Below are 12289 nucleotides of genomic sequence, written 5' to 3'. Positions count from 1 at the left end.
ATCTTTCGTTCTCCCCCTCTTTTTTTCCTTCTCCCAGTTAAGGCAACCTTGTTATAATGTAACTTTTATGCTCCTTCTAAATGTCTCTTGTTGAATTGTTGGTTATAGTTATGCTTAGTTCGATGTAAACCGAGTTGATTTGATCTGTATCAAGAAAGTCGGTATATAAAAGCCTTAAATAAATAAATAATAAATCCTCGACCTAAGGGTTTTGAACAAATTTCTTTAAAAAGTTTGATGGTTTCCCTGGGGCACCTTTATCCCCCTTTTGCAAAAAGGGGATTAGCTATGCTCCCTCGATCTAAGGGATGCATACACTCACATGAGATCTTCCCCAGTCACAGGAAATATCTCTGATTTGTGGTGGGAAGACCACACTTTCAGTACTGGATGTTGCCATTTGGGCTAGCATCAGCCCCATGAGTCTTCACAAAATGCCTGGCTGTGGTGGCAGTGCACCTCCGCAGGCTGGGGTGTGCATATTTTCTATCTGGACGATTGGCTGGTCAACAGCACAACTCAGGCAGGGGGTATCGGGTCCATGCGCTGGACCATCTGAGGTTTGAAGTTATTAGGGTTCGTCATCAACTACCCGAAGTCCCATCTCAGCCCATCACCTCAATTGGATTTCATAGGAGCCCTGCTAGACACAGCTCAGACCAAGGCCTTCCTGCCTTATCAAAGAGTCGTCATTTTGACAAACATCGCAGCATAGATTCAGCAGAGCCAGCTGGTGTCAGCCTGGCACATGTTGAGGCTGTTGGGCCACATGGTCGCAATCATCCATGTCACTCCTTTTGGCATGATTACACATGCAGAGATTGCAGTGGTGCCAGGCCACCCAGAACCTCCACAACAGCACCTGAGTGACCCCATCTCTCTGGGACTTGTCCTAGTGACAGGTGCTTTCAAATCTGGAATGGGGGATCAATTTTCAAAGTTCTCTTACACAAATTGTCCTAACCATGAATGCGTCCACCCTGGGCTGGGGAGCTCATGTAGATGGGCTTCGTACCCAGGGGTTTTGGTCTTCCCAGGAAAGCTGTTGCCAAATCAGTTTCCTGGAGCTCCGGACGATCGGGTATGTGCTGTGGGCTTTCAGAGATCGGCTGTCCAACAGTCATCCTGATCTGAACCGACAACGAGGTAGCTATGTGATATGTCAACAAACAGGTAGGCACGGGATGGCATCTCCTGTGTCAGGAAACAGTCCATATCTGGGCAATGTACTTGGCCAGGACGGAGAACATGGTAGCCAACAGGCTGAGTCCGAGCCTTCAAACCCCATGAGTGGTCCCTCTAGGGGAGCCTGGATCTAGATCTATTCGTGACCCCTTGCAATAGGAAGATGCTTGGTTCTGCTCCCTGTACAGATCAGATAGCAAACCAGCCTCTGATGCCCTTGCCTGTCATTGGGCAAGAGTCTTCTGTATGTGTATCTTCCAATTCCCTTAATAGCGTAGACTCTTGAAGGTTCGCAAGGACAAAGGAATTATGATCCTCATAGCCCTTTGTTGGCCGAGACAAGTCTGGTTTACACTCCTATGGGAGTTATCCCACTGGCGAACGATCAAACTGGGAATTCCCCCAGATTTCACCAAGATCGAGGCAGGGTGGCATCCCAACCACCAGGCCCTGTCGCTCACAGCCTGGATGTTGAGAGGTTAATTATGCAGTCACTCAATCTCTGAGGATGTATCTCGGATCCTGGTGGCTTCCAGAAAGCCTTCCACTAGAAAGTCGTATGGATTGAAGAGGAGGGTTTACTGTGGGGTGTGAGCAGAAGACCCTAGATCTGTTCTCCTGCCTCACATAAAAACTGCTTGATTACCTTCTCAACTTATCAGAGGCTGGCTTAAAACCCAACTCAGAGTTCATCTCCGTGCAATTGGTGCATACCACCAAGGGTGTAGATGGTACGCCCTTCTCTGTAAAGCCTATAGTTGTACAATTCTTGTGGGGCCTGCTTCAATTGAAGCCTCCCCTAAGGTCTCTCACTGTGTCTTGGGACCTCAGTGTGGTATTAGCTTAGCTGATGAAAGCACCTTATGAGCCACTGCACACCTGTGACCTGAAGTACCTGACCTGGAAGGTCATATTTTTGGTGGTGGTCACCTCAGCACGAAGGGTCAGAGGAAAGTATGGGGCGATATTCCATATATTTTGTTGTGCCCAAGAAGGAGGGCTCGTTTCGTCCCATCTAAGATCTCAAGAGGGTCAGCCGTCATTTCAAGGTGATTCATTTTCGAATGGAAACCTTACATTCTGTAATAATGGTGGTGCCGTCAGGAGAATTTCTGACCACCTCCTGGGATCTGTCAGAGGCTTACCTTCATATTCCCATCCAATTGGAACATCAATGCTTTCTATGCTTTGTGGTGTTGGGGCACTATTATCAGTTTCAGGTGCTGCCTTTTGGTCTAGCCACTGCTCCCAGAACATTTTCCAAGATTATATTAGTGGTAGCGGAGGCCTTGCGAAAAGAAGGAATCCTGGTGCACCCCTATTTGGACTGGCTGATTCAAGCTAAGTCTCAGGAAGAGCATTGCCTGGTGACACACAAGGTGATCTCCTTATTGCAGGAGCTCGGTTGGGTGTTGGACCTGACCAAGAGCAATCTTCAGCCATCCCAGTCATTTTGAAGTATCTGGGGGTCCGGTTCGACACGGGACAGGACAGACTTTCCCTACCTGAAGTTCAGATCCAGAGATTGATGTCTCAAGTGCATCAGTTGATGAACAACATACGACCGATAGTGTGGTCCTACTTACCGGTGCTCAGCTTAATGGCAGCTATCCTGGAATTGGTGCTGTAGGCAAGGGTGCATATGCATCCTCTTCAGCACTCTGCTATCTTATTAGGACCCACAGTCTCAGGATTACGTGTTCAGCTCCACTTGGCGATGGAAATATGCTTCAGTCTCCAGTGGTGGTTGCAGGAGGGTCATCTGAGAAAGGGATTTCCCTTCTCTCCAGCCTAGATGGTACTCATAACAGATGTGAGTTTCCATGGTTGAGGGCTCACTGTCTGGAGTTAACAGCCCAGGGGCACTGGAATACTAAAGAGTTTTGCTGGAATATCAATTGCCTGGATGCCCGGGTGGTATGGCTGGCATGCTTGCAGTTCAGCCACAGGCTGCGGAATCAAGTGGTTCACGTGATGTCAGACAACCCGACGATGATGGCCTATATCAGTCGCCAGGGAGGAACCAAGAGCCGGCAAGTGTTGCAGGAAATAGACCAGCTGATGGAATGAGCGGAAGGTCATTTACAGATGATCTTGGCCTCTCACATTGCAGGAAAAGACAACGTAAGAGCGGACTTTCTGAGCAAGGAGAGTCTGGACCCAGGAGAGTGGATGTTGTCAGCCAAAGCGTTTCGGCTGATTGTGGATCGCTGGGGCCTTCCATTCCAAGACCTGCTGCAGCTTATTGAAATGCGAAGGTTCCTCACTTCTACAGTCGCTGGAGAGAGATCTGTGGTTCCAGGGAATAGACGTGCTCGTATAGGTCTGACCAGAAAACATTGCTTTATGCTTTTCTCCGTGACCTTTGCTGGGCAGGATAATTCGCAAGATTGAAGTCCCCAGGGAGCTAGTACTCCTGGTAGCACTGGACTGGCCCAGGCGTCTGTGGTATGTGGATTTGTGACTACTCCTGGTGAAGGCCCCCTTTCGTCTTCCGCCACTTATGAATCTGCTTCAGCGGTGACCAGTTCTTCATGAGGATCTGACTCAATTCTGTCTTACAGTTTGGCCCTTGAGAGGGCTCGCCTGTTAAAGCTTCGTTATTCCTCTGCAGTGATTGCCACCTTACTCCGAGCTCACAAGTAGAGTTTTCTGAGGCCTGCTGTGAGGAGCAGGGTGTTCCTCCTTGTTCATTTAAGATCCCTTTCATTCTGGATTTTTTTTGTGAGATGGTTTGAATAAAGGCTTGCTCATTAATTCCTTGAAAGGTGCAGGTTATGACTCTTGCCTGTTTCATAGGCTTGGTGAATGGTGTTTCCTTGTCACTTCATCCTGATGTGGCTGGGTTTTTGAAGGGAGTGAAGCACCTTAGGCCTCCCTTGAGGTTACTGGTTCCATTGTGGAGTCCTTAATTTGGTGCTGGACGTCTTGGTGGGCCCTACGTTCTGACCACTGCGTTGCCTTTCCTTACAGTTGTTGACTTTGAAGACTGTGTTTCTGGTGGCTATGTGTTCTGCATGTTAGATTTCTGAGCTTCAGGCCTTGCCTTATGGGAACTGTTCATTCGGGTGACTCCGGGTGCATTACAGCTGCATACTGTCCCATCCTTCTTGCCCAAGGTAGACTCAGACTTTCATTTGAATCAGACTCTCCTTGCCATCCCTGGATAAGGTCAGGAATGCGGAGGAGCTTCGCCTTTTGTGCTCCTTGGATGTTAAACGTCTCGTCATGAGGTATCTGGAGGTCTCTGAGTCTTTTCGAAAGACAGATCGCCTGTTTGTTCTCCATGGCAGGAGTAAGCAGGGCGCTACGGTTTCACAGGCTACCATAGATCGTTAAATTAAGGAGGTGGTCACAGTCATGTATGTGGATGCTGGAAAGCTGTTGCCTACTCAGGTTAGGGCTCATGCCACTGGGGCTCAGATAGTGTCATGGGCAGAGGTTAGTCTGTTGTCTCCCATCGATATCTGCCGAGTTGCGACGTGGTCCTCCTTACGCTTTTTCTGGATTTTATCTTCTGGATGTGCAGGCCCGGGAGGATGCAGTCTTTGCATGTGCGGTGTTGACTGGACTGTGGGCAGCCTCCCACCCTGTTGGGGAGTAGCTTTGATACATCCCACTAGTCCTGAGTCCATCTGTCTACATGCTAGGAAATGGAGAAATTACTTACCTGATAATTTCATTTCCTTATTCTAGACATATGGACTCAGCTTCCCACCCTCGGCTGCCATATGAGTGTGTCAATAGTACCCCTGTGGGGTTCTGAGTCCCAAAGGATTACTGGTAAGTTTTCAGTCCCTAGCTTGGGGTACCTAGAATCTTAGAATGAGTTCAGAGCTTATGGTTGGTTGAGTACAGTTCTAGTTATCTGCTTTTAATCATGTTTTTGCTAGTCTGTCCACAATTGTTTTTGAAGAAAATACTGACAGGCTGGGGTCTCTGCAGGGTTATATATACTGTGACGTCAGCTTGCTCCAACTCCATCTACTGGCAGGGGAGCATAAATCCACTGGTCCTGAGTCCATCTGTCTACACTAAGGAAAACAAAATAATCATGAAAGTAATTTCTCCATCATATCTCTCCTCAGCCATCTTTTCTCCAAGCTAAAGAGTCCTAGCCTCTTTAGCCTTTCCTCATAGAGGAATCATTCCATCCCCTTTATTATTTTGGTCGTCCTTTTAGATTCCATGTTAGCGGCAAGAATAGAATAACATCAGTTCTACATGGTCCAGTACCTTTATGAATGCGTGCAAAGTCTGAAACCTCACATCCATTCAGAATCAGGCAAACAAATTATGCCTTATCCCCTTCATGATCTGGAAGAAGGTTTATGTCATCTCCTCTGCGCCATCTACAGGATAATTGACCCCACAGCCAGGACCTCAGCAGTCTCCATAGGAGCCCGGAGAACGGCTTGGCTCTGGGCGAGTGGCATACAAGAGGATGTGCATGAAGAACTTGCAGATCTCCCATACCTAGGAGACCACCTATTCATAAAAAATTAAGGGAAACAGTTGCCAAGATCAAAGAGCAGAATGTGGCTGTATAGTCACTATCAATCCAGAGCAAGCAGTTGAGAAATTACCCTCAGTGTAAACGCTTCTACTACCCGCGCAGGCAGTACCGGTCATACCAGTCCTACCACTTGCCATTTTTTCAACAAATTCCTCAGCAAAGGGGACGACAACCAGGAGCCTGATAAAAGTTGTGAGTCTCAAGCCCCCTAGTTTGGGTGTTCGGTCAGATTGTGGCAAAGTGGGGAGTTCGGTTAATGGATCTTATGGCAACAATCAAGAATATGAAAGCAGAAAGATGTTTCAGCCTAAAAAGAGACAGTTGCTTATCAGAGCTAATTGCTCTAGTTCAAAGTTGGTCAACAGAAACACCCCTTTACCTTTTTCTTCCTTGGCCTCTGATGGGGAGGGTGCTTCAGAGAATCTTGAAACATCCAGGACTAGTGATTCTAGTGGCTCAGGACTAGCCGTGGCATCCAAGGTATAAGGTTGTTGCATGGGACTCCATTCAGGTTTCCTGTTTATAGGGAGCTGTTCTTCCATGGTCCAATCCTGCATGAGGGTCCAGATTGGTTTTGTCTTATGGCCTGATCCTTTAAAGGGTTCGTTTTAGTTAAAAGGGAATATTCTCAAACTATAATGAATATTCTTTTAAGGGTTAGAAAGATCTCCACTTTTGTAGTTTAGTTTAGAATTTGGAGAATTTTTGAAGGCTAGTGCGCTGAAATCTTAGAATCTTTACAAGAGAAGCTTTCATAGGGTTAAGTGCTTAATTCCATGAAGATAAAAGTAGTGGCCTATGCATGCTTTAAAAGTCACATTTTGGGTAAATCTTTATCTTTGCATTCAGATGTCTCATTTTTTAAGGAGAATCCAGCATATTAGCCCCCTGCTAAGGCTTCCACTACGTGCTTGGGATCTAAATTTGCTATTGTCCTTTCTATCTAGTTTTAGTTTGAACCTCTTAAGAGCATTTCTCTAAAGCTATTTATTTTGAAGACTGTTCTTCTAGTGGCTTTGTTCTGCTAGAAGAATTTCAGAGTTGCAAGCTTTTTCTTGCAGAGAACATATTTTTAATTAATCACTAAGGATATGGTTAAGATATGCATGGTACCCTCTTTTTTTTTTTCTACCGAAAATAATCACTTTCTTTCTTTTCAATCAAATTGTCTGTTTACCCTTATTTAGGGTGCATTCTGATTTGCTGGTGTACAAGTTGCTTGATTTCGTTGGAAATGAGAAGTGTTATTCTCAGATACCTCAAGGTTACTGATGCCTTTTGGAAGTCAGATCCTCTGTTTGTTCTGTATGATGGAACATGGAAAGATGAAGCAGCTACGAAAGCCACAATAGCAGGTTGAATTAAAGATGATATGGGAGCCTCTGCGAATTCTGGTAAAACTTTACCAGAGCACATTCCACAAGAGCACAAATACTTCCTGGGCAGAGGTGCTTTTGGTTTCTTCTTTGGAGATTTGTATAGCAGTGACTTTGTCCTCTTTGCATTCCCTTTCTAAGCATTTCCACTTAGATGTAAGTGCCAGGGAGACTGCATCCGTTACTTCAAAGGTTTTGAGAGTAGGTTTGGCAGTATCCCATCCTGTTCAGGAGTAGCTTTAGTACATCCCATTCATCTAAACTGGGTTTGACTGGATGAATAGGAAGTTTATTTATTTATTTATTTATAGTATTTCTAGACCGGAGGTTCCTGTATAGAATACATATCACCCCGGTTTACAAGGAACTCAAACTATCGCTTCATTTAGCGGTTTACATTGAACAAGGTTTACATTGCAACAAGTTATAACAAATTTATAATGTAGAAAACAAGTTGAAATTATATTTATAATGTAGAAAACAAGTTGAAATTAGTTCTTTCCTGATAACTTTTTTTTTCCATGAGTTCAGTCAGACCAGTCCACTACCCTCCCTATGGTTCCAAACTGATATTTTTTTTCCATTCAAAGTTTATTTCAGTACTTGCTCCTGTTTTCTTCTTCAACAGGTGAGTGATCTTTTGCTGTATATAAATTACTTTTGCTTGGTTACCTGAATTTTTTTTTAAGTCCTCTGGTTGTTTAAAAAAAAAAAAAAGAGAGAGAGAGAAATATAAGTAGAATTAGTTTAAATTTATGTTGTCCACAGTTAGCTTGTTACAAATAATATTGGCAGGCTGAGGTCAGCATAGGTGCATGTAAGAATGCATCAACAAGCCTGTTGGCCTCCTTCTCCAATTTTTGTCATTGTCAATGAGCATAACCCATTTGTCTGGGTTGGATTAACTGGAATTAAGGAAATTATCAGATAAGAACTAATTTCACTTTATGTAGTAATTGTGAATACCACCTTTGTGCTTCAAAATTGTTCACTTTTATTCAAAAATTAGCAATGTTAATATGCTTATTAACCAAGTAATATTGATCTTTTCAAGGGAATTTCTTGGTAGGAAAGGAACAATAAAACGAATTTCTCAGAGATCCTTACAAGAATGTTATATTAAAGAAATGCTTTGGTATATTTACACTAATGGCTATTTCCTGTCTGTCAATGCCTGGTAATGTAAACAGTCAAAATAATGGAATACCTGCCCCAATACTACTTTCCTAAATTTATCATGGGCACTTCAAAGCTGGTTGAGAATATGAGCATTTGTATTTCTCTATATCACGTGACTTTGCAACACCATCCTGTAATGCTCAGTCAACATGAGGTGGTAAGAAATGGCAATATCTGGTGTCCCATTGCATGCTAGCGTTACTAATATTGCAGCTGAGTCAATTGAACGTATTGTAAAGTTGATTAAAAAGAAAAACAAATTGTAAATCATGCTTATAAATTGTCCTTGACCAGAAAGCTTCATGCTAAAACACACAAAAGCTTTCTATCTCAAGACCATTTATAAGTGCCGTTCCAGGCAATGAAGGGTTGAAGGATTTTGTCAGACTTCCTTTTTGCCTCACAGCATAGACAGATTAGATTGTCAAAATCTTCTCATGCTTGCTTCATAAACATTAATATATCATGGTCACCAGCCAGTGGCAAGGAATGAGCTCTTATCTCATTGAGATTACAACTGGGATAGTTGAATATACAATAATAAGAAAAAAGGTAAAAAGATTATAAAGAGATTTTTCAATTTTAAAAGTTAAATGTATGAGTTTGTGTCCTAGAATCCTTTGAGGGGGGTGTGTTAGAAGATTGACACATCTCCTGGATATTGAAGGCACTTGGCCTTCAGTTTATACCTTATATAAGAATGTGTAGAAATGTAGGGATAATTTTAAGACTGGCTGCATAAGAAAATTATTCCAGGAAAACTACCTGCCCACATTTATACTTGCTTTTTGTGTGGGCAGTTTCTAGAAAAATATGCGCAAACGTTTGAAAATTAAAAAGTATATGTGTAGTTAAAAGCCCCTAGAACTAAGGAACAGAGGATTTTAAACATCAATGACCTTGGACAGTCAATCATTCTCAACCAGAACTTTATTATGTTATGGAAAGGTGGGGAATGTAGAATCTCATTGTGTTAAGGAAATCAGGACCGAGGCTCGAAACTGGACTAAGCACATTTATTAACACACACAGCTTATAATAGGTATAGTTGCTCTTACAATTCCATGGCCTTGCCTGTGTGTTGTGGGGGTGGGTGTCAGAGCCTGATCCTCCAAACCCTGACTGCTTGGTGATGCTATTCCCAAAACCTGTTGTGGCATATAAATAGAACTGAGCTAGTAGGAAGCATAAACAAATCCTGGTCAGGATTACTGGGACATATAGAAACATAGAACCAAGACATTACAGAGGGGGTTTCAAAACATTTGTTTAAAAAACATTCCCCTGCCCTTTCTTCTCCCAGTCCCACCCACACAAAAAGAAAGACGACCAGCCAGCTGGGTCAGCAGCACAAGCAACCCAGTAAACTGCATTACAGGAGATCTAGCTTCTGCTTCCCCTAATGGATTGAAACTCAAAATGAGGAGATAGGAAGGACTTTTGGAGGCTCATACGATCATTCCTCCTGGCAGACTTGAGAGGCGTTGGGGAATTGACTCGGGGAGCTTTCTTGCAGTCTGAAACAAATTCAGTGCTGTGTGACAATGGAGGAGGCAGTCAAGGAAAAACCTTTTTGTTTGCACACGAAGGCTACAAAAGAGAACTAGTGGGAGGCCCCCGTCCCACTTTCCACATCTTGCAGGCAGCCTCCTGTAACAACCTGATTTTGCTTGCATAATTGTCCACCCGATTTGTGCACTGTCATCTCATGCCAAACCTGCATGAGGTGACTTTGTTACAGAACACCACACCAACAAAAGTACATATGAACATATATCTGTATGTATGAGTATATCTTCATTCTTTAAAATGTTAGGTTATTTTGACACACAGAAAAGCTTTGCGTGGTATGATTTATATTTTATCTAAGTTGGTAGTTAAATTTTTGTTTTCCTGTTTCTCTCCCTGTGCCCTTTCCTCTATTGTCCAGAATGTAGAAACAAAAAGCTTGCGAGATCAGCGATTGGACTTGCAGAGGAGAGTGCCCGAGGCTAGTGATGATGATCTCATCCCATTTGGAGACAGACCAACAGTGTCCCGGTTTGGAGCCATCTCTCGCACTTCTAAAACCCTGTATCAGGCTGCTGGCCCTCTACAGGCCATGGCAACCCAAGGAGCTGCCACCAAATCCATCAGCATTTCAGGTATACCTTGGCAATCAAAAGGGTCTGGGCTTCTGGACTATTTTTCCTGGTCCAAGTGACATTTTGGAAGGCAGGAGAGTGTTTCACCTCGTACATAAAGTGCATGGCAATATCAAGCTAGTTTAAGAAATGACATCTGCAATCACTTTAACAGTTAGTAAAATGCAAGTTCCACTTTGAGAAAACTTAAGCATAGCTGCTAATAGAAATATTACAAATCTTGCTAAGCCCAGTATTTAGTATATCATGTTTCTGTTCTCTGGGCTGGACAGTTAACAAATTTGGCTGCACAATAATAGGAGATTTGAATTACCCTAATATTGATTGGATAAATGTAACATCAGGACATGTTAGTCAGGTTAAGTTTCTAGATAAAATAAATGACTGCATCATGGATCAGTTGGTCTGAGAACCGAGAGAGCCATTATAGACCTAATTCTTAGTGGAATCCAGTATTTGGTAAATAGTTAATGTGGTGGGCCCGCTCAGCAATAGTGATCAAAGTGCAATCAAATTTGACTTAATGACCGGAGGAAAGACATTAAGCAAATTTAGCATTTAACTTTCGAAAGGGAGACTTTGATAAAATGAGGAAAACAGAAAAAAAAATCTGAAAGGTGCAGCTATAAACAGGTCTGTCATTGTTTTAAAAAAAAAAAAAATGTATTTAATGCACAGATGTATTCTGTGCATTAAAAAAAAAGTGGAAGGAAGGCCAAATGACTGCTGGTATAGTTGAAAGGAGAGGTGAAAAGCTATTTTATCCAAAAACTTATTTCAAAAATTGGAAAAAGGATCCATCTATAGAAAATAGGAAAAAACATAAGCATTAGCAAGTTAAATGTAAAACATTTAAGGCCAGCTGAAAGAGAATTTGAAAAGAAGCTGACTATAGAGGCAAAAACGTATAATAAAAACTGCTTACCTGGTCAGCAGAATAAACAGCCATATGATCCCTCCTTCCCTGGGAAATTTACCAAGCTTATATAAGGACTTAGGAGCAATGCGCACAGGGACACTAGCACAGGAAGAGTTGTACATACTCAGAAGAAATAACTCATTCTGAGCTTGAAAGACAGCTTCCCGACTCAGTGCCATCGAATGACAGCCCATTTGTGTGGCTGTTTGTTGTTCTGTCCAAGAAGAACCCCTGTTACAGATAAGCAACTTGAATGAAACATAGGTTAATTTTACTAAGTGTCTTGATTTTAGCTACTAAATTGACTAAAATAAAACTTGTGCTAATACTGTTTTAGAACACACAGCTGGATCAAGGGGTGGGCCTGCTGGGTAACAGCTTTGGGTGTCAACATGAAAGAGCACAAAATAGTTTTGAGGGGGTGCCAAATTATTAGCCTGCCTAGGGATGCCCTACATGTCTTGATCCAATCAGGAGAGCATAACCTCTGTTTTGTTTTATTTTGTAATTTATAACCCATTAGATACTCGGAAGCTAACAGATTACATAAATAATAAAAATTCAAGAAAAATAAAATTAATAACAAAAAATAGAATATATCATAAAAACATTACTAAAAAGGATGAACAGAACAGTGAAGGGCCAGAGCCTCTCTAAGATGGCTGCCCAACGCTGATGCTGGGCGTCCTACTGCTCTAACGTCTCCTGCAATGCCGCATTCATCTCAAAAGAGATGTGTGAAGGACAGGGCTACAGCTGCAGCCCTCTCCGGTTTACCTTAGAACGGGCCGATGGACGCCCATGTAGCATGAGGATTGAGACAGCCGGTAGAATCACTAGGGGAGGAGCGTGAAAAAGTCACTCGGCCTCTCCTTTGATTCATCAACCACCTCTTTGACTGACGTTCGGACTTCCCTGCCGAATCCCACATCGGTGAGAGGGTCGACCCCCGGGAGCAGAAGTACTGCGG

General features: G+C 43.1%; 1 protein-coding gene across 3 annotated transcripts in view; it reads left to right on the top strand.

The window, feature by feature from the left end:
• The window catches only part of RC3H1 (ring finger and CCCH-type domains 1), a 256670-nt gene that overhangs the window by 210110 nt on the left and 34271 nt on the right, over window positions 1–12289 (top strand). For all 3 annotated transcript variants that reach the window (XM_029617716.1, XM_029617715.1, XM_029617714.1), the window contains exon 15: window positions 10187–10400. In XM_029617716.1, coding sequence (XP_029473576.1) covers window positions 10187–10400 — 214 coding nt within the window. The remainder of the gene's footprint in view (window positions 1–10186; window positions 10401–12289) is intronic.

The sequence above is a fragment of the Rhinatrema bivittatum genome, chromosome 10 (assembly GCF_901001135.1).
Source record: "Rhinatrema bivittatum chromosome 10, aRhiBiv1.1, whole genome shotgun sequence".
Classification (NCBI taxonomy): Eukaryota; Metazoa; Chordata; class Amphibia; order Gymnophiona; family Rhinatrematidae; genus Rhinatrema; species Rhinatrema bivittatum.
Note: the sequence above shows the minus strand (reverse complement) of the source record. Positions and strands in the feature narration are given on the sequence as shown.